A 23,261-nucleotide genomic window follows, 5' to 3' on the forward strand; every position below is an offset into this window, starting at 1 on the left:
GGAACATACTATATACATTTATCTATTACTTTGTCACTCATACACAACTAACACATGTTTTTGAACCAAAACATTTTAAAAAGAGTTTTCGACCAGACCTACAAGAACAATTGACTAACTTTATAACAGCGTGTCTGATTGGATGATACTGATCACATGGCAGGGCAATATAACAACCATATCTTCCTCACGCGCTCAAATTTCCCCGAACACATTTTTCTTATTCGGAGCATCTACAGAAACGTCGGCAAGAGTCACCACAACGTAGTTCCGAATGACGGAAGCAGACAACAACAATGGCGCGTCAACCTGATAATCTCTACTATTGTGTTATTATATTTGAGCGATTTTTTTCCCGGCCTAATATTAAACTATGTGCACTACCGATGTTGTAAGTGATGGATAGTTAATGCCACACTCTCAGAATGCTTTTTATATTTTCAAAATGTGTTTAACTTGTAAACGAATATCAGGTAAATAATCAGTTACTGTGAAATCACTAATTTTCGTTGGGTTTTAAATTCGTTGATTTTGTGAATGATCTTCATTCACGAATTCATAGGTCCACGAAGTAATTACAAGTTTTACTTAAATAATATCTCCGTATGAGTGGGCACTAGTAACCCACGAATTCATGTACCTATGCAATGGTGCCTTTTAGGGAAGCATCGAAATTTGGGACCAAAATATATCTGATTTCACAGTTAAAGGTTTGTATAGGGTCTACCTATCTCGCAACAGCTTAGTCAGAAAAAGGACGCCTAATTAGGGAGACAACGCAAAAAGATAATAGGGAAGTGAGAAAACAAAGAGCTGCAATGGCGACATCAGATTAGTTGCGGTTTTGCTATGTCCACTACGCAGAGGAAAACCTATGATACTCTAGGGACCTCACATTAGTCGCCTCTTTCATGCACTTGGGTCTGTGAACTTACAAGGGTAAGAAGAATGTGTGGCTCAGGTAAAATTATTTATAGCTTCGCTTCAAGGTCTAAAATATCAATTATATAATTAATAAACAGTAGCTTATGTTGTTTGTCTTTTCTTTTTGCACTTCTGAAGTAATTACGACCAATATTGGCAAAATATGAGGATTAATATTTAGTAGTAGAAGCAGTTTATGAAAATAATGTTAGTCCCAATATAACGGTTGTGGTATTAGTATCTATTGTAAAGGTTTCATCAGGAAATATATCACTTGCCGGAACTAAGTATTTATATACACTGCATGTCCAGATCTCATGGATTGTAGTATTTCTTTTCAATTTCTAAATAAAGCATTTTTTTTGGCAAGCAGAAAAAATATAATCTAAATGATAGAACTGATTCGGATGATATTTTTCATACACTTGAAATGAAAAGATAACAAGGAAAACGTGTGTTTACAATATAACATATGTTTCATGGTGTTTGTATCATTTTGCAGTTCACAACAATCTGAATATATCATCTGTTTAATGTATTTATAAATGCGGTTTGTACATAAGTACTAGATTATGACAAATGTCACTGACACTATTGTTATCAGTTTGACTGATTATCTAATAGAAACCACTGCCGGAGAAATCAGATTACATTCTTCTCATCCTATCACACCATAGTGTGTGTCATCTAAATACTGACAGGACAACGGACAACCGGTAGCTGAAGTCGTTCACATTCACATAGATGATACACATCTACTTGTTGACATGTTGTTAATCAGTTCGAACGGACTCTTGTAGTGCATATCATAAACAAAGTCCAAAGGTGTCGAGGGGACAAGGAGTGACCGAGCCTAGGAATCACAAAGCTGTCTTAGACTGACATGTAAGTCCGAGCTTCTACAAGTATTGAACTGTCTTTCTAAAATCTTTAAACCAAACCAATATGCAGCGTATTTGCTTTCTTATGGGCGTAAATATTGAAAATTCCGTTCAATATATATATTTGTATCATAAATTCGCAGTTATTAATTATCTAAATATTAGTGTTCCCTAATATTTGCAGTACTGAAGAGTCATTATTAGCAGTACAAACAATAGTCACGCCATATCCTGACAAGACTTGATTGTTTTCTTCTAACAATGGTCTCGCTGAAGCGGGGCACGAGTCAAACGGACGCTGCGAACGCAGTTTCTTGTGGTAGTACATTGTAGTTATATAATGACATGACACTGAATGTCTTCATTTTTTGTATGTTGATAAAAACACATCTTTCCAGTGAACAGCAGTCAGTATGTGATGAAAAGATGTCGGTTATTAATATGTATATGTACATGTATATCCCAACAAGTTTCAATATGAACTGGAAGATCAGACACATTGGAAAAAGTCTCAGTTCTCTCTTGATTCCAGAGACACATCAAGTGTGTTTTTAGTTCTAGGATGTTTAATGTAGCTAGGACAAAATAGGGTAGAAGACATTCTATAGTGACCTTAGAAAAACAGCTTCATCGCCGACACTCTACACGTCATCCTCGATATCCAGGAGTTAACGCTCACTTTCGCTCTCTACACCACTGGAATATGTCATAGCAAAATTGAAGGCTCAGTGTGTGCCATCTTGTTGATGAGACGTGATGACTACATTAAAAGAATATCGCGGTCATGTAACGGTAAAAATTGACAGGCTTTGAAGTCGGGCGTCTCTCCTTTGTAATTTTCAAAAGACGGGTATCAGCATAGCGGTTGGTCAGTTTTTTGTACCTGAGACCAATTTAACAGCTATCTTCGTGCCATGACATATTCCAGGGGTGCAGAGAGCGAAAGTGAGCGTTACCCCTGGATCTCGAGGATGTATACATGTAAATCTAGGTCAAATGCAAGTCCTCTCTCTGGGAATCGGGGTAGCAAACACATTACCAAAAGGTATACTTATGAGCATAATGAAAGGTTTGATATCAATTTCATGTCCATACGTCTCGATCAGATCATGATAGCTGTCATAAACTTGTGTCCATAATATTCATATACTGGCATCTAATTAATTAGGCAGTCATGTCCTTTATGAGAAATCGTATTCATGGACTTATAATCATCGTTATACGAACTATTTGGTTGTTACATTTGTCGATAACATATAAAATGTTAATACATGTAGATGAAACAAATACATGTATCTTTACACCAAAGCGTTAATTAAGACAAACAAACCACCACAATCTAAACAGAAAACAACAAAATATGCTACAGCGTCAATACACAAGGACAAAATATAAACCATACGTCAATACACAAGGACAAAATATACCACAATGTCAATACCCAAGGACAAAATGTAAACCATACGTCAACATACAAGGACAAAATATACCACAATGTCAACACACAAGAACAAAATATACCACAGTGTCGATACACAAGGATAATGTGTACCTCAGCGTCGAGACACCGACAAAATATACCTCAGCGTCGACACAACGACAAAATATACCTCAACGTCGACACAACGACAAAATATACCTCAGCGTCGACACACCGACAAAATATACCTCAGCGTCGACACACTGACAAAATAAACCTTAGCGTCGACACACCGACAAAATATACCTCAGCATCGACACACCGACAAAATATACCTCAGAGTCGACACAGCGACAAAATATACCACAGCGTCGACACACCGTCAAAATATACCTCAGCGTCGACACAACCACAAAATATACCTCAGCGTCGACACAGCGACAAATTATACCTCAGCGTCGAAAAAGCGACAAAATATACCTCAGCGTCGACACAACGATAAAATATACCACAGCGTCGACACAGCGACAAATTATACCTCAGCGTCGACAAAAAGACAAAATATACCTCAGTGTCGACACAACGACAAAATATATCTAAGCGTCGACAAAGCGACAAAATATACCTCAGCTTCGACACAGCGACAAAATATACCTCAGCGTCGACACAGCGACAAAATATACCTCAGCGTCTACACAACGACATAAAATACCCCAGCGTCGACACAACGACATAATATACTCCAGCGTCGACACAACGACAAAATATACCTCAGCGTCGACACACCGTCAAAATATACCTCAGCGTCGACACACCGACAAAATATACCTCATCGTCGACACACCGACGAAGTATATACCTCAGCATCGACACAACGACAGAATATACCTCAGAGTCGACACAGCGACAAAATATACCTCAGCGTCGACACAGCGACAAAAAATATAACTCAGCGTCGACACAACGTCAAAATATAACTCAGCGTCGACACAACGTCAAAATATACCTCAGCGTCGACCCAGCGACAAATTATACCTCAGCGTCGACAAAAAGACAAAAGCGACAAAATATACCTCAGCTTCGACCCAGCGACAAAATATACCTCAGCGTCTACACAACGACATAAAATACCCCAGCGTCGACACAACGACAAAATATACCTCAGCGTCGACACAGCGACAAAATATATAACTCAGCGTCGACACAGCGACAAATTATACCCCAGCGTCGAGACACCGACAAAATATACCTCAGCGTCGACACACCGACAAATTATACCTCAGCGTCGGCACAACGACAAAATATACCTCAGCGTCGACACACCGACAAAATATGTCACACAGCGTCGACACAGCGACAAATTATACCTCAGCGTCGACAAAAAGACAAAATATACCTCAGCGTCGACACACCGACAAAGTATATCTCAGCGTCGACACAACGACAAAATATACCTCAAGTCGACACAACGACAAAATATATCTCAGCGTCGACAAAGCGACAAAATATACCTCAGCTTCGACACAGCGACAAAATATACCTCAGCGTCGACAGCGACAAAATATACCTCAGCGTCTACACAACGACATAATATACCCCAGCGTCGACACAAAGACAAAATATACCTCAGCGTCAACACACCGACAAAATATACCTCAGCACCGTCACACCGACGAAGTATATACCACAGCATCCAAACAAAGACAAAATATACCTCAGAGTCGACACAGCGACGAAATATACCACAGCGTCGACACAGCGACAAAATGTACCTCAGCGTCGACACACCGTCGAAATATACCTCAGCGTCAACACACCGACAAAATATACCTCAGCACCGTCACACCGACGAAGTATATACCACAGCATCCAAACAAAGACAAAATATACCTCAGAGTCGACACAGCGACGAAATATACCACAGCGTCGACACACCGACAAATTATACCTCAGCGTCGACAAAAAGACAAAATATACCTCAGCGCCGACACACCGACAAAAGATACCTCAGCGTCGGCACAACGACAAAATATACCTCAAGACGACACAACGACAAAATATATCTCAGCGTCGACACACCGACAAATTATACCTCAGCGCCGACACACCGACAAAAGATACCTCAGCGTCGGCACAACGACAAAATATACCTCAGAGTCGACACAGCGACGAAATATACCACAGCGTCGACACACCGACAAAATCTACCTCAGCGTCGACACACCGACGCCTCAAGTCGACACAACGACAAAATATATCTCAGCGTCGACACACCGACAAAGTATACCTCAGCATCGAGACACCGACAAAATATACCTCAGCGGCGACACACCGTCAAAATATACCTCGGCGTCAACACAACCACAAAATATGCCTCAGCGTCGACACAGCGACAAAATATACAACAGCGTCGACACACCGTCAAAATATCCCTCAGCGTCGACAGCGACAAAATATACCACAGCGTCTACACAACGACATAATATACCCCTGCGTCGACACAACGACATAATATCCCCCAGCGTCGACACAACGACATAATAAACCCCAGCGTCGACACAACGACATAATATACCTCAGCGTCGACACACCGTCAACATATACCTCAGCGTCGACAGCGTCAAAATATACCTCAGCGTCTACACAGCGACAAATTATACCTCAGCGTCGACAAAAAGACAAAATATACCTCAGCGCCGACACACCGACAAAAGATACCTCAGCGTCGGCACAACGACAAAATCTACCTCAGCGTCGACACACCGACAAATTATACCTCAGCGTCGAGACACCGACAAAATATACCTCAGCGTCGGCACAACGACAAAATCTACCTCAGCGTCGACACACCGACGCCTCAAGTCGACACAACGACAAAATATATCTCAGCGTCGACACACCGACAAATTATACCTCAGCGTCGACACAACGATAAAATATACCACAGCGTCGACACACCGACAAATTATACCTCAGCGTCGACAAAAAGACAAAATTATACCTCAGCGTCGACACACCGGCAAAATATACCTCAGCGTCAACACAACCACAAAATATCCCTCAGCGTCGACACACCGTCAGAATATACCTCAGCGTCGACACAATATACCTCAGCGTCGACACACCGTCAAAATATACCTCAGCGTCAACACAACCACAAAATATACCTCAGCGTCGACACAGCGACAAAATATACCTCAGCGTCGACACACCGACAAAATATACCACAGCGTCGACACACCGACAAAATATACCACAGCGTCGACACACCGACAAAATATACCACAGCGGCGACACAGCGACAAATTATACCTCAGCGTCGACACAAAGACAAAATATACCTCAGCGTCGACACACCGACAAGATATACCTCAGCGTCGACACACCGACGAAGTTTATACCTCAGCATCGACACAGCGACAAGATATACCTCAGCGTCAACACACCGTCAAAATATACCTCAGCGTCGACACACCGACAAAATATACCTCAGCGTCGACACAACGACGAAGTATATATCTCAGCATCGACACAACGACATAATATACCTCAGAGTCGACACAGCGACAAAGTATACCTCAGCGTCGACACACCGTCAGAATATACCTCAGCGTCGACACAACGACAAAATATACCTCAGCGTCGACACACCGCCAAAATATACCTCAGCGTCGACACAACGTCAAAATATACCTCAGCGTCGACACACCGACAAAGTATATCTAAGCGTCGACACAACGACAAAATATACCTCAGCGTCGGCACAACGACAAAATATACCTCAGCGTCGGCACAACCACAAAATATACCTCAGCGTCGACACAGCGTCAAAATGTACCTCAGCGTCGACACACCGCCAAAATATACCTCAGCGTCGACACACCGACAAATTATACCTCAGAGTCGGCACAACGACAAAATATACCTCAGCGTCGGCACAACGACAAAATATACCTCCGCGTCGACACAACGACAAAATATACCTCAGCGTCAACACAACCACAAAATATACCTCAGCGTCGACACAACGACGAAGTATATATCACAGCATCGACACAACGACATAATATACCTCAGAGTCGACACGGCGACAAAGTATACCTCAGCGTCGACAAACCGTCAGAATATACCTCAGCGTCGACACAGCGACAAATTATACCCCAGCCTCGAGACACCGACAAAATATACCCCAGCGTCGACACACCGACAAATTATCCCTCAGCGTCGGCACAACGACAAAATATACCTCAGCGGCGACACAGCGACAAGATATACCTCAGCGGCGACGCAACGACAAAGAATACCCCAGCGTCGACACAACGACAAAAAGAACCACGGCGTTAACAAACCACAAACTATGCCACATGTACACCGTCAATACATAACAATGAAACACAGCGACAAAATATACCTCAGCGTCGACACAGCGACAAAATATACCCCAGCGTCGACACACCGACAAAATATCCCTCATCGTCGACACAACGACAAAATATACCTCAGCGACGACACAGCGACAAAATGTACCTCAGCGTCGACACAACGACAAAAGATACCTCAGCGTCGACACAGCGACAAGATATCCCTCAGCGTCGACGCAACGACAAAGTATATATCTCAGCATCGACACAACGACAAAATATACCTCAGCGACGACACAGCGACAAAATGTACCTCAGCGTCGACACACCGCCAAAATATACCTCAGCGTCGACACAACGACGAAGTATATATCACAGCATCGACACAACGACATAATATACCTCAGAGTCGACACGGCGACAAAGTATACCTCAGCGTCGACAAACCGTCAGAATATACCTCAGCGTCGACACAGCGACAAGATATACCTTAGCGTCGACGCACCGACAAAGTATACCTCAGCGTCGACACACCGTCAAAATATACCTCAGGGTCGACACAAAGACAAAATATACCTCAGCGTCAACACAACCACAAAATATACCTCAGCGTCGACACAGCGACAAATTATACCCCAGCCTCGAGACACCGACAAAATATACCCCAGCGTCGACACAACGACAAAATATACATCAGCGTCGGCACAACGACAAAATATACCTCAGCGTCGGCACACAGACAAAATATACCTCAGCGTCGACACAAAGACAAAATATACCTCAGCGTCAACACAACGACAAAATATACCTCAGCGTCGGCACACAGACAAAATATACCTCAGCGTCGACACACCGACAAAGTATATCTAAGCGTCGACACAACGACAAAATATACCTCAGAGTCGACACAGCGACAAAGTATACCTCAGCGTCGATACACCGTCAGAATATACCTCAGCGTCGACACAACGACGAAGTATTTATCTCAGCATCGACACAACGACATAATATGCCTCAGAGTCGACACAGCGACAAAGTATACCTCAGCGTCGATACACCGTCAGAATATACCTCAGCGTCGACACAGCGACAAGATATCCCTCAGCGTCGACGCAACGACAAAGTATATATCTCAGCATCGACACAACGACAAAATATACCTCAGCGTCGGCACACAGACAAAATATACCTCAGCGTCGACACACCGACAAATTATACCTCAGAGTCGGCACAACGACAAAATATACCTCAGCGTCGACACAGCGACAAGATATACCTCAGCGTCGACGCAACGACAAAGTATACCTCAGCGTCGACACAACGACAAAATGAACCACGGCGTTAACAAACCACAAACTATGCTACATGTACACCGTCAATACATAACAATGAAATATATCACAGTGTCAACAAAGACAAAATATACCAAAGCAAAGGAGACACGATGTCAATATAAGCCACAGCGTCAGAGTACAACGAAACTACAACCTCAACATCCATCTATAATATACATACATGTACCACCGTGTCAACACATAACAACATATACCACAGCGTCGATACACTAAATTGCTACAGCTTCAGCACACAGTGGCCACAACAGCAACTACACACACACGCACGCAAAACGACAAAACATGCAATAGTGTAAACACACATGTACACAGAATGCAACTTTAAATAAAAACATACAGCAGCAACTAGGGAGACATTAAAAACGAAGGCAAAGGCACAATAAGCACTGCAAAAAATCCAAAGACAATTATAACAAAAACACACAAAGGCACATAAGGTGCTCTGAAACAAAGGGCATTCCCATTATGACACATAGTGATTACGACTGGAATACAATAACCCTTAAAATATCCGTATTCAAGGATATCGATCGGTCTGTAATGATGAAGTTATATTACAGTGTTAGCATGGAGAACAGGATTGCAATATTGTCCTATTCCTATGACTGTTCCTAACCGTGGTGACCACTGTATCGATCTAACTACTGGTTGTGTATTTACCGTCTCGGTCACACGTTAAATAGAGTCAGTTTATCAGGACGAGTGTATCATACACTGTTGACTGAGGTGGCGTTGACATGGATCACCCTGTGCTTCATAGTGTTGCACTTTTCTCAAACAGCCAGGAAGACATCACAATCTGGTGATCGAATATCACACAGCAGATGAAAAATGGTCCAGACCGGACAATTCTACCAAGGTTCGATGCTGTTGCAGCCGTTGTGTGATGTCATCGGACTTCCCATCGACCATGTACGTACATTTTTCAAGCCCATACTGTATTCATAATAGTGTGTAGTCCGATTGCTAAGAATACGATATATATTTAGAGTCACAATTAGATATATCCCTATTGGTTTAACAAAGAAACACTAATACATATCAGATAGACAACATTCGCAGCGTCAACACAGAAGAACAAAATAATAGCTATTGATTAAAAGGTCGATATATAGAAAATTTAAATTTAAATTAAAAAAAAGCAAACACTCACAACGAAGGAAGGGCGGAACTACATGTTTCAGAAGGTACGAACTAATTGTATCACCTTTGCGCCAATCAGGACGAGGCATGTCGATTTCAGGAAACACATGTCTGTCACCTATAATCGAAAACACGGTGAAAATATCTTTAGTTGTCATGATGGTGGTCGTAACACATTTAGTATTCTTAGTCGATGAATCAAGCAACGTCATGTATGCAATTACCATCGATTAGTGTTTAAACACCTTAAGTTAAAGTTGTAATCTGAACATGCGTAGACATCTGTAGTTGTTTGTTTTTAATTGTATACAAGTATATTGTAAAGGCGAATCTTTACAATTTTTGGCTATTATTTGTACATACGTTACAGTCCGTTATCATGTGTATGTATATATTTTAGATGTTATCACTTGCATATATATAAACGTTGATTTTATATCTACACCACGGCAAACTGTTACACTACAAGTTAAATATATTTGCATATCGTGTTGTGATTTACTGTATTTTTTGAAAATAAAGCATGGGTGGTTAAACTAACAAGGCGTTCAATAGAAGTGTAAACCAACAACCAAGTGAGTCAGATTTAGGAAGCTTCTACAGCTTAACGACATGTTAAATTCAAATAGGTAAGCTAACAAAGCTTTTAACAAATGTAATTTATATTGATTAACAATTTAGCAGACAAGTAAGATTTTGCAAGCCTCTTCAGCTCAAGGACATGTTAAACGAAATAACTTAAGCTAGACGAGCAATACACGTTTAACAAGCCTATTCAGCTTAATGACACGTACAGTTAATTAAATTTATTTTGTATAATCTGAAATTATACTTCAAGGAACAGACAAAACATGTAATTGAAATCATATTGTTTGATTACAAGACCATACCCAACAATATATGTTAAAAATACTAAGCAATATCTTACGGTAATGGATGCTATACGTGTTGAAGGAATTGAAATCCTTCCTGAACTATATTTATTGTTGGTGGTTAATGATGTCGTTCATTGTCAGTAATATCTGTTTCTGTCTAGTCGTATACACGTTCAATTGATATTTAAAGTATATATGTTGACGTTGTGGATATTTTTTTCTGTATTTCCGTCTAAATCTATACGAACTGTTGACCAAACATGAGACGAGCAGTTCAGTTGGATTTGTCTGGAAATACTAGACAGAGTGATTCGCCGTCGTCTGCTAGTCTAACGTTGGGCATATAATAGCAGACGTTTCCAATTAGTCAATGCTTTCTATTCAAGAGTTATGGAGATTTTCATGAAATTTCTACCACTACATGTTAAACATGTTATACAAAATACAAAGGATGCTACAAGAGTGTACGTTAGAAACACGTGATCGATGCCATTATTATTCATTGGGTGTTTAAAGAAAGACATTTGTTTTCTCCAGTCGTCCGTACCGTCGCAGCAACAAAATAAAGCTGCACACATGTTCATTCCATTACATTGCCTTACGTGTGGTGTGGTGCGTATTTATTACTTTATGACTGAAATGTGCATGCAGACATCGTTATGTCGGGGAATGCAGTATATTTGTGATATACAAGTAATATGTACATGTACTCACAATGTCGATCACACCATTACTTTGGAATAACTTGACATTTCGACATATCGCGGTTTTATCCCATTTGTGTAATACATGTACATATATATAAAAATCTCGTTATATCTAGATACTGTATTAATAATATTTGTGAGCGAAATTTTACATTCAGATTTCGTTATGTCGAGGTACAAGATGTATTTATGATTTTTATAACTAAATTTGCGTTCGTATCTCTTCTGATGGTAGTTAGTGGAACAATACTTCAACTTCGAAATAAACGTATTTATTGATATATCCGAGTTACTTGTGTAGTATATTTAGCATTACAATTACCTTAGTGTAACCTTCTGGACAACTTGGTCTTATTCACCATCTGCTTTTTCAATGGATTCATGTAAATCAATCTTTTGTTCAAATTTCACCATTGTTTAATCAATTTTGAGTTTAAATTATATTTTTGAAGAAACTTCGGTGTTNTGTTTTTTTTTTTTTTTTTTTTTTTTTTTTGTTAACACATTTTAATAAACACTCATAATAACGTTAAATATTTCATCTGTTCGAAATTATCACCAATACAAAATATGAAAGATATGCAGGATATTCAAATAATCGAGATAATGAACCTTGCTGTGGTTTTGGAAGCACGAAGAAATTTATTTGATCAACATTGAATCCAGTTTTTATAAATTGCAGAGATTGATTTAATATCATGTAAATGTGATTTAAATCGTTAACCGATAGCACCGTCACCAAGCAACCGAGCATACATTCACTACACTCCCTTTTTTATTTTCTTTGCAGATCAATTTCCTAGCCTCCTTCATTATAGCCTTTTCCAGCGGGATATTGATGCGGAAGGCACTCCCTGCAGGCAGGGAGAGAACAACGCAACGCCATGTTCTTGAGTTAACCTTAGGCCTAGCATTAGGTTATTTCTGCTTTGGGTAGTAAGTATTTAGTAAATACACTTACCTTCTGATGTACATTTAAATGGTTATACCGTTACAATTGCTCTATCGAAATAAAAGGCAGTTATTTAAAAATTGTCTAAAACATTTAACAGCCTTGTAATAATGGATGGATTTGCTGTAGTAAGTATGTATACAGTTCAACCTCGCATAACACCCTTCTTTTAATCTGCTAACTCGCTTACTCTCTCTTTTTAATTGTTTGTTTAGAATTTCTATATGTGTTGACCTTATTTTATCCCCAAACTCCTTTATAACGCCAAACCACCTATGGACAATTGGTGACAGTATAACGAGGATTTACTGTACACAATATTACGCCACCACGCTAACGAGCATATACCAGTACTGTACTGGAGACTGTACAAGATGTAAAAATTCCAGATTTGTATATACCGCTTTATCAGAGCCTAGTCCATATGTCGTTATAACATCTTATCAACGCCTTCTCCCAATATACATTTTAAATGACATTACAATAATGACAATAGATATATACAATTGTTATTACAATTTGAACTCAAAATCTCTTGCTTGATTCAATACAGTTTTGCACAAATCTAAAAATGTTTGAGTTAAGGTCCACGCAAAATTGTGAATTGCCAAACAAAAGAATTTCGAAGTTTAACGCAACATTCAAATTAATCAAATTTTGAACCAAAATACGTCTTTCGTTTGTAAAAAGGTGGCATTCCATAAAACAGTGAGAGACATTCTCACAAGGATGAACACAATTACAAGATGCGCTCTCAACAAGGTTAATTCTAAAAAGGTTATAATTGAGGGAACAGCACTGGTGTCGGAGCTTAGTATGCAAAATATTAAGTTTACGATTTCCGATTTTAAAGTAAATAGGTGGACTTGATTGAATATTTGATGTTAAACATGATTTGAATGAATTAATAGAGGGTAGGGATCGAACCGAATTTCTAAGTTATTCCAATAGTGAAGAGTAGAAGTTAGAAAAGAAGAGTTAGTAAGAGATAATCTGAAACGAGGAATCCTATAGTTATTTGTGTTACGTAACGCGTAACAATTATTTTCTCCAGATAAAGGCGACAAAAGATGATTGAAGTAATCAGGAGTTAATTTATTATGCATCTTATACAATAGTTGAAGTTTCCTCCGTTTTCTGCGATTTGGTAAAGTTTCAAGACTAGTTTTGTAATATAAAGTATTAATAGGGGTTTATGAAGGAAGTCCTAATATAATGCGAGCAGCCTCACGTTGGTCTTTTTCTAACTTTTCAGATTCAAAAATAGAGCAACCGTCCGACAACTCACAAACATATTCTAAAACAGGTAAAATAAAAGTCTTGTAAATTATTAAAAGAGCATCCCTACTTAATAGGAGTTTCAGTTTCCGTAAGACATTTTTTTTTTTTCATAACAGAAGTGTAAATTCCATCAAAGATACAACACAGTGCCTTGACGTGACTCGAACCCGCCACCCTTCGGTCACGAGCCTAGCGTCCTACCACTAGACTACCGTGCATCTGGCATTAAAGCACGATACCGTTATAGCGAGTGAATATAATAGTACTTTTCAAAACTCTCCTCGATGTAACCAAATTTTAAAATTGCGGTCACCTGTGTGTGTGTGTTGTCTTCATCCTTTAATATGATAGACTCTGCTTTTGAATTATTAGACCCTGAGGTTGGCTGTAACCTTGATCGTCTCTTTTGAGTTGTTACACGGTTCATAAAATACATACTTTACATATATTAAATCTTAAATGGACTACTTCAAATTCACAAATCCAGGGGTTTTACGCACCTGCCCCTCTGTTTCGCCTACTTTTTGGCCCCTTTTATCCCCGATGAGTCCTTGAAGGACGAAACAGCTGTATGATGCCGTGTATTTCATTTCTGGCATACTATTTCTATCACTAAATTTTAAGGGTGGATTCACCTGTGTGTGTTGCGTTTATCCGATAGCAAATATAACACCATCACTGTTTACCTGTAGTACATAACCGTTATCGCTAGTTTTACTGTGTCGTATCTAGCATTATCATACCTGTAATCAAAATAGCGTGTCGCCGTTATAGCGAGTGTAACACCTGTTCTTTGTTACTGTTTAACCTGAAGCATGTACCGTAGCTATAGTTAATATAGTATATTTGTAGAAGGAGCGGAAAATGCACGGTTAGATCAAGGTTCGAATCCGGGAGCCTCCGAACTGCAGACGGACACTCAACCAATTACATATCACCGTGATAGCAAATGTAACACCTGTGCTGTGCTACTGTTTTATCTGTAGCATATGTGCCTTACCTAGTATGTTACATAGAATGTTACCGTTATAGAGATTGTTGCAAATGTACTGCAATCCATACTATATCTATGTAATCAGTTTATTTATGTTACTATTATTGAGAGTGAAACATAGAAGCACCTCAATGAGTGATACAACATGTAGTTAGTTGTCAGTCTATCTAACTCTAGACTGGCTACCATCCCCTAAGTTTTTAATGAAGAATTTCTCAGCTGCATTTTACTACTAGCTTATCTCCCCCCTAGTTTAGAACTTGGGTTCTAGAATCAAACATCCAAGTGATCAAAAGTTATTTTTTTTTCTTAATTATGTAATATTCTAGAGACGGTGGCCAGTCTAATCTAACTCCAGATATTACTAGTTTCAAATTGTGTAAAAGACAAACAGTTTACCGAGTGTCTTTTACAATATGAAATTTAAGTAATGAGAGTAGTAGTTTTGAGACATTTTACTACCATAACGTTCATATTTTGTCTTTGGAAAACCACATGTTTCCGCCTGTAAATATGTTTCCGATAGTGGGAACAATTGCCATAAAGCATGACATCACAATGAAAGATGACCTTACAATGCACGTGAGATCATTATTAGAAGATTGACAAATTAAAAACGTCCAGGGCGTTATTCACCAAATATGTGTACAAACTCCCAGCACTTTTTACATATGGAACTTGAGTGAATCAATTATAGTGGTTGTGGGCGAAAACAGTATTGCACTCCGTATTTTCTTTCCTGTATTCAGTAAACTATTCTTCTATTTTACTAAACTATAACTAATATCAACGTTAATGCAACAACGTCTTCAACATTGTCTGACGAGGAAAGTATTCTATCATTTCAGTCAGCTGCTGCACTTAGTGTTATACGCCACTCTGCCTTATCTCCTGGTGCTGTATGGTCCTAGACGATCGTATCACTCGCTTGTCTTTTTCGTCGCCTTTGCGTACATTGTGATAATGCATTCGTACCGACTATACTATGACTATGGTGGATTCTCGCTAGACGTCACCGGGTAAGTAACTGTCGAATGTTATTGATTACCTGCTCAATTATTATCCTCTGTTGAGGGAACTATACTTCAATAATGTTGTTGAAGGACGCAACAGTGCTTGAACCGAACATTATTTATTCCGCAAACTCTACAGGCTACCAAAATGTCCACAACATCAGGAGATAAATGCTTCATTACATTACACGATCGTTGTTAAACATTGCTTCAGTACATTACACGACCGTAGTTGATAATTGCTTCAGTACATTACACGACCGTAGTTAATAATTGCTTCAGTACATTACACGAACGTAGTTAATAATTGCTTTAGTACATAAAAGGACCGTTGTTAATAATTGCTTCAGTGTATTACACGACCGAATTTAATAATTGCTTTAATATAAAACCCTGTTGTAGTTAATAATTGCCTCAGTACATTACACGACCGTAGGGTAGCAGTGTACAGTAGAAATGTCTGGATCCTTAAAAATAAAGGGCATGTCTCAGATAAACATGGATAGTGAGTTCAACCTGCACAACACACCTACATATATGTACATATTTATAAACTACATTTTAATTACATTTTGTTAAGAAGACTGATTTGTTTTTCAAAAACTGTTTTCCTCAAATTTGGGACTTGTGAAAACCATGGTTACAACATCAAAAAACACCAAAATAAGCACAAAAAAACCTTGAATTTTTCCCAACATTTGATCCCCGCAAGTAGTAATATTTTTCTTAAAACCTGTCATAAATTAAATATCACCTACTCGATAACAGGATTACTCACGTTTTAGCATAGGTCATTTTGTAAATGCCCAAAACTGTAGTCTCAAACCAAATTCGAATATTATTTTGTTTAGATTATGAAGCCCACATAGTCCTCCACATCATGTATATGCCAATTTTAGTGCTGATTTTTTTTTTTTAATTTTGATACAAATTCATTGTATAAAATATCACCCATGACCATCGTACAGTACTGTACACTGCTATCTAGTTAATAATTGCTTCAGTAATTTACACGACCGTAGTTAATAATTGTTTCAGTACAAAACCCTACCGTAGTTGATAATTGCTTCATTATATTACACGACCGTAGTTCTCGTAATATCAATATCGAGTTATTGTAGTGTTTCTACCCTAAATCTGTTAATCTAGATGTAGGTGTTCAATCGAAGGTGAAGATATTATGACATGAAACAGAAGCTTAAACGAAATAGATGCTATAAACATGTATGATTTGATTAAAAAACAAAAAAGACATCATAATCAATTTAGGCTGTTAAGTGTGTTTATGAATACTTTTTGGTATTTTGTAAAAACTTTTAATCTCTAATGATAATTAGAAATTCGATATAAGAAAGAACGTTCCTTCAAAAGCTAGTTTCTTCTCGATGCAGAAATTTCCTTATTGAGGACCATTCATCATCGAGTAATAGTTTCACATCTGTCTGTTATTATTATTTATATGAAAAAGTGTAATATTTATCAGGTTATAAAAAACATATCAGCCAATTCCGAATTCCCTTTAAAAAATATGAAATGTTATCTCTTCTCTTACGGCAATTGGCTGTGCAACGGTACAATGTAGTCTGGCCAACTCACCAACTAATTGTGCTACATTACATTTCTTGTGAAGAGTTTTATAATAGTTATCTCATTGATGTCTTTGGATCGACTGACGAAACACAGAAAACAGTAACGTTGTCAAAGCAACCTCCTCGTTATGTAAATTGATACCATTGATGTGTACTGACTAAGGTTTGCCTTGTTATTTAGACCCATGATGCTAATGACACAGAAGGTGACAAGCGTGGCCTTCTCATTACATGACGGTATGGATGTGCCAGATGTTACACTGTCAGAGGATCAACGAAAGAATTGTATAAGGTATAAAGAATACAAGATTATTTTTTTTTTATCGGTGAAGTGTGTCCAGTAACGTTAAGGACTTCTGATTTCTATTTATTAGTAACACTATCAGCGAAACTATTGACTGATTTCATTTGAATAAAAAGATATATTCATTAGAAAAACCCGAAGATTATTGAGGATGTTTTTTAACGTTACGTTTTAATAGCCCTGTTCTAGGTAACTAAACAGTGAATAAAGATTAATTGCTACTGCAAAATAATTGTGTGCTATCGTACTATGATACTTTTTAAATTACGAAGTTTAATATATATTCGTTGGGTGTTAAATTAAAGAATTTTCTATTTGTTTACTGAAAAGAACGTAAACTATCCAATATATTACATATTTACAATCATCATTGAGTGCTGCGACGATAATGTGCATTGACTCAAAAAGCTACAAAAAAATAACCTCTCTCACTTTGACAATCTTGACCTGAATTTCAATTAGATATTATAATTTATTACATTTTTACAAGTGAGTGATCAAAACTTCTATAAAAGTCACTTGTAAAAAATTTCACTTTTGCTGATTTGACCAATAAAAACACTGATTAAATACTACACTATGAAAATTTCAAGTGGCAAATCTGGTCAAAGCCTGGTTAGCTTAACGATACGCAGGCCTCGAGAAAATCCGTCTGAGACATTAGCCCATTCCACTGCCCAGAATAATCATCTGTTATCTATCATGAGGGAATTATCCCTGGGGAAACACAACGTTTAATTCAACCGTCAGCTTTCATTTTCATGAAAGCCAGCAGGCTATGCAGATCGGCAATTGTAACTGTTTGATTGGAGAAAACCCATGTCAAATGGAGCACGGTATCAGCGTCTCTAAGTTCCAAGTTAGGCTTAGAGATTGGCAGAAAGTGTAACAGAACCAGGGTCATAAGGTGGTGTGGATATTTTATCATCAGGATAAGTGGAGACAAAACAATTCTGCATTTTCCCCACTCCCCACCATTTTGACCGGACTTTTCCTTAATCATTAAAGTTATGATAGTAATAAGTCATTAACAAAAATGAAGTTAACTTCCTCCTTAATTAAATTAAGTAACTAAAGGAATTTAACTATGACTTTTTGTATATATTATTTTTTGGAGGGCGGACTATATTTTGTCGCATAGGATTGTCTAGAAACGCTAGTGGTAAAAGGATATTCATCAAGTATTGTCAGCTTGATGTGTCGTTATGTGTTCAGGGGTAGGTTTTAGTAAAAAAATAAATGCAATAAACAGAATATCTAACAGTGTATTCATCAATACCAAATGTATTTCACTCGTGTGGCTAATATGTTGATATTTTTCACTCGTGGTGCGCACGAGCCACAATCGTAAAATGTATTTGGTATTACTGAAAACACTGTTAGATATCCTCTATGGCTACGTTGATCAACGACTTATTTAATCGTCTGATTTCGTAAAGCCGATCTAAATTACAAGGGTCTTTCTGTTTTCTATATTTTCATTGATTTGACTGACATGATTGGATTATGAAGGAGTCATCTGTGGTGGAATGTTCAGATTAGTGTTAAACCAGGACTTCATGATAGCGTTCCGTTTGTTTTGATAATTTTGTCATTGTGTATTCTGTTCCTCAGGAAGAAGCCGTCCATGCTGATGTATTATAGCTACATGTTTTCATTTCACGACATCATGTCCGGTCCGCTTGTGTTTTATGACGACTACCTCAGTTTTATAGACGGGTCAAGTACTAAAGTCCCACCACCTAACAAGGTGAGTATTGCAAGTTGACACATATATTAAATATATTTTAAAGATATCTTTGAAATATATTCAAAGGAATTGAAGATATCTTTCAGTGAATTAACGATATATTTAAATGCTAAAGTGATATATTATATCCGGTAAAATCTCGTAAGACTGCCACCATTCATCCAGAGAAATTTTGGCGTTATAAAGGGGATTGATTATTTTGGCGTTATAAAGGGGATTGATTAAATTAAGGGAAATGTATAAAGGAATTTTTAAGGAAACGAGAAAATGGACATTGAATTATGTTGGCAATAAACGAGGTGGCACATGAAACGAGGGGCACGATATCGAGGTTTTACTTCATAAAATACTAAATAAGATATCCTCAATGTTGTAAATAATATATCTCATAAATTAATTGAGACATCGCGTTTAGTTTTACAGGTGCTTCTTTAAAGTATTTATATGACTACGGTAGGAATTATAATGTTAAACTGGCTTGTCATTGGTTTGACACAAGATACATGTACTTTCTATGTATACCGCGAATAGTCTTTTAATCTTTAAGCGGTATTGTTCGCATTACACTGTTTTTGAAAAAGTTTTCTTTTAACTGAATATGTATATACAGTACCATCTGGCAACTACATCTTTGAGCTATTTAGAGTGCCGAATTATTTGTTTCGAGTAACGGATACGGTTTCTCTTAAACATTCGGATGTATTCATATAACTATTGATCTTAAGTTATCTTCCAATGCATATACTTTTCTTAAGTTCCATGCACTAAAAATACACAGATGTTTTTTTCATAAAAGAGAACATCTATAACATATTGTAAATATCATCAAAACTTATTGATATTTTATTTGAGTAAATATTGTTTTTGAAATATATATGAGTATTGATGTTGACATATGTGTATTGATTTTACAGTGAGGGAATGTTTGAACACAATAAATTAGTGACATGTTAGTGTATATTGCTTCAACCATTAATATGCTGGGTTTAGAGACACTGTTGCATCCTTGTTCTATAATCATCCTTCATAACTATGAAATGGTTTAGCTTTTGTTGTTTGTTTAAGTGGTTTTACGTCCGCTCAATTACCGAATAGTCCGGTTATCCAGCAGACGAGAAATAGTCTATTCAATTGAGGGACTCACAGTAGATTGAATTTATAACTGATTTCTGTTTGTTACAGGAGAAAAATCACAACAACAAAGCGCGTGAACCATCTCCAAATGTAAGTTTATAATTTCATTGTATGATCTCCATGGTAATTCAAAGAAACTATTACCAAATAATGAAGCGGTCAGTATTTCTGTTAACAAACATTGAAACTAACATATATAATTTTCAATAAGATTCATCAGTTTGGAAATAGGATATATGAACATTTTACTTTACAAACAACAAAATGTACGTATATAATGAAGCGTAACGTTTCAAGATCGGCTGGTCTGTTTTGCAAGCTATGGCTGAATGAGCGATTTGTTTTGTTTACCTGTGCTATGATTTAACGAAACTGTTAATTTCATATGTCAGTCGAAACGGGAGGATGTGCTGATCGATCGATTGAATACGTACAATGTTTGTGTATCAAGTAAAACTTTAATGTAACATGATATATTCCTACGCGCACTACTTTCTACCGTAAAATGTTATAAGGGGTAATTTATATTGGTTTTGAATACGATAACACTTTAACTGATAATACTGTCTTATCTTGGACATAAATAAAACTGCATAAATACTGCAATGAAGTAGTGTAACTGTATTGAGTTACATGACGTCATTCTATGAAAGGCATGCTACCTCTCACAGTTTGTGGCAGTGTTTTGAGTCCCACAACAAGTTTGTGTTTTTAAAACTGATGTCACTGTTACGTAAAGAATCTTGAGTAAAGCTGTAAATATACAGTGAACATATATGAACATATCGAATGTCACAATTCAATTGTAAAATCCACGGCAGTCTGACGTCATAGGTTTACTATTGTTTTATTACATCATTTACATACGAGTTTTAAGACAGAACGTGCTATACTACATAAGTTCAGCTACACCTATATGCATAAGCATTCATTGTCCATTATATAGCGTCCCAGCTCTTCCTGTTAAATTTGTCACATTCCAAGTGGATTATATAGAGTATCATTGTGCGTTTAGAACTGTTCCATATTGATATCTACCATCTAACAAATATTTTATCTCATATAAAATTTAATCAAATTAGTTCAAATAAGTGTATGTTTCGCGTATGATAAATTAATAAAATAGTCCTAGTCCAGTGAGAGCCAGTAGAACTGACCAATGTCACAAATATGACGTCATAATCAAGATGACGCCGACAAGTGGGCTATGGCATTCATAGGTGATATGAATCTCTCCCACCCTTCACTGGTGTATCTCACGTTTAAGCCGGAAAGGATAAGTTTTTTCTCCCACCCTTCATAGGTGTGTCTCCTATTTTAGACGGGAAGGATCATCTTGTCATCCCATAGGGGAAGAAAGTTTCGTGCCTATTACCACGTGGTTCATTGTGTCACCGGTAATTGTGACGTCATTAGAAGTGAATGACGATATGCATACCCCACATGTGTTTTTGTTTTAATACATGGCAGACTAATGTCGGTAAAGTTGTGACTGAAATAATAGGATGGGAAAGAAATTATCATCCCCTACCTTGTGGGTGTAACAGAGAAATCTCCAGATCAGAGCCTCGGGTTAGACAACCAAAAACATCACCCCTCGGGTTGGAGATTTCTCTGTCACACCTTCAAGGTAAGGGGAAATTCGTTTAGTTATTTGAACTCGGTAGGGTTATACAGTGGCAGAGCCGTAGAGAGGTAATCATATTTATATACATTGTAACTGTACAAAACAGGTAAAGTTTATTTTCTGCCTTTGGACGATTATAAACTAAACATCTTAACTCTGCACGAGTAATGTCCCTTTCACTGTTATAAGAGAGAGACTTTTTGAAATTATAATAAAAATTGAGACCAAACCTGTTTTTCATTAAGTGAAAAAAGTCGTAATTTAATCCATTAAGTATAAAAATCACATGTTATTAAAAAAAATATAAAGCAATACAATATTGATTATCTTACTAAGTTTCCTTCTTTAACTTCAATAAATTTTTTGAGGAGAAGGGCTTTATTAAACACTGGCGGTAAATGTTGTAGCGGAAGAGTAATTTATCGTAAGACAGACACAATGTCTTATTTTATTTAACAAAACACTTATATGAATCAGATAAGCAACAGTACCGTGCGTTACAATTGTTCGGTCTTAATCTTTCATACACGTCAATGAGTTATTTTTTTTGTAACTCGTAAATTGTAAAATACCGCAAGTACAAAACGTACAAATTATCTAGTTTATGTGTTCAAATGTAATGTATGTCTTTGCATTGTTTTTAAAATTGCAGGCAGCCATGGTAGAAACAAGTTTAGTAGCGATCGTGACTGGAGTCCTGATGCTTCTTACGCCTATATACTTCCCTATTTCTACTATGGCAGGTAGTATTTCATATAACTAGATAAGTATTTAATTAGATGGTAGGTAACGTACTTCTTACACCAATCTACTTCCCTATTTGTACCTCGGCAGCTATAATATTTTATGTTATTCTATAGGTATTTCCTCTTCCTTTTTACAACCCGTGCAGGGTCCGAGAAATAATCATCCTCGATACTCAATGTTTACTCTCATTTCGCTCTCAGCCCC

At 37.6% G+C, this 23,261-nt stretch overlaps 1 protein-coding gene across 3 annotated transcripts in view; it reads left to right on the plus strand.

Moving 5' to 3' along the window:
• Positions 1–1,664: 1,664 nt before the first annotated feature.
• LOC110467115 (lysophospholipid acyltransferase 1-like) overlaps positions 1,665–23,261 on the plus strand; it is a 29,986-nt gene continuing 8,389 nt past the window's right edge. Inside the window, exons 1-8 of one of the 3 annotated variants that reach the window (XM_021524046.1) lie at positions 1,665–1,809; positions 9,723–9,853; positions 12,457–12,602; positions 15,742–15,912; positions 17,677–17,787; positions 19,414–19,549; positions 20,732–20,773; positions 22,963–23,053. In XM_021524046.1, the coding sequence (XP_021379721.1) occupies positions 9,773–9,853; positions 12,457–12,602; positions 15,742–15,912; positions 17,677–17,787; positions 19,414–19,549; positions 20,732–20,773; positions 22,963–23,053 (778 nt within the window). In that variant the 5' untranslated portion in view covers positions 1,665–1,809; positions 9,723–9,772. Of the gene's footprint in view, positions 1,810–9,448; positions 9,854–12,456; positions 12,603–13,873; positions 13,925–15,741; positions 15,913–17,676; positions 17,788–19,413; positions 19,550–20,731; positions 20,774–22,962; positions 23,054–23,261 lie in introns of those variants that run through there. The other 2 variants (XM_021524045.1, XM_021524047.1) reach the window with 2 other exon arrangements.

This window comes from Mizuhopecten yessoensis, unplaced genomic scaffold, assembly GCF_002113885.1.
Source record: "Mizuhopecten yessoensis strain PY_sf001 unplaced genomic scaffold, ASM211388v2 scaffold11161, whole genome shotgun sequence".
In the NCBI taxonomy this organism is placed as follows: Eukaryota; Metazoa; Mollusca; class Bivalvia; order Pectinida; family Pectinidae; genus Mizuhopecten; species Mizuhopecten yessoensis.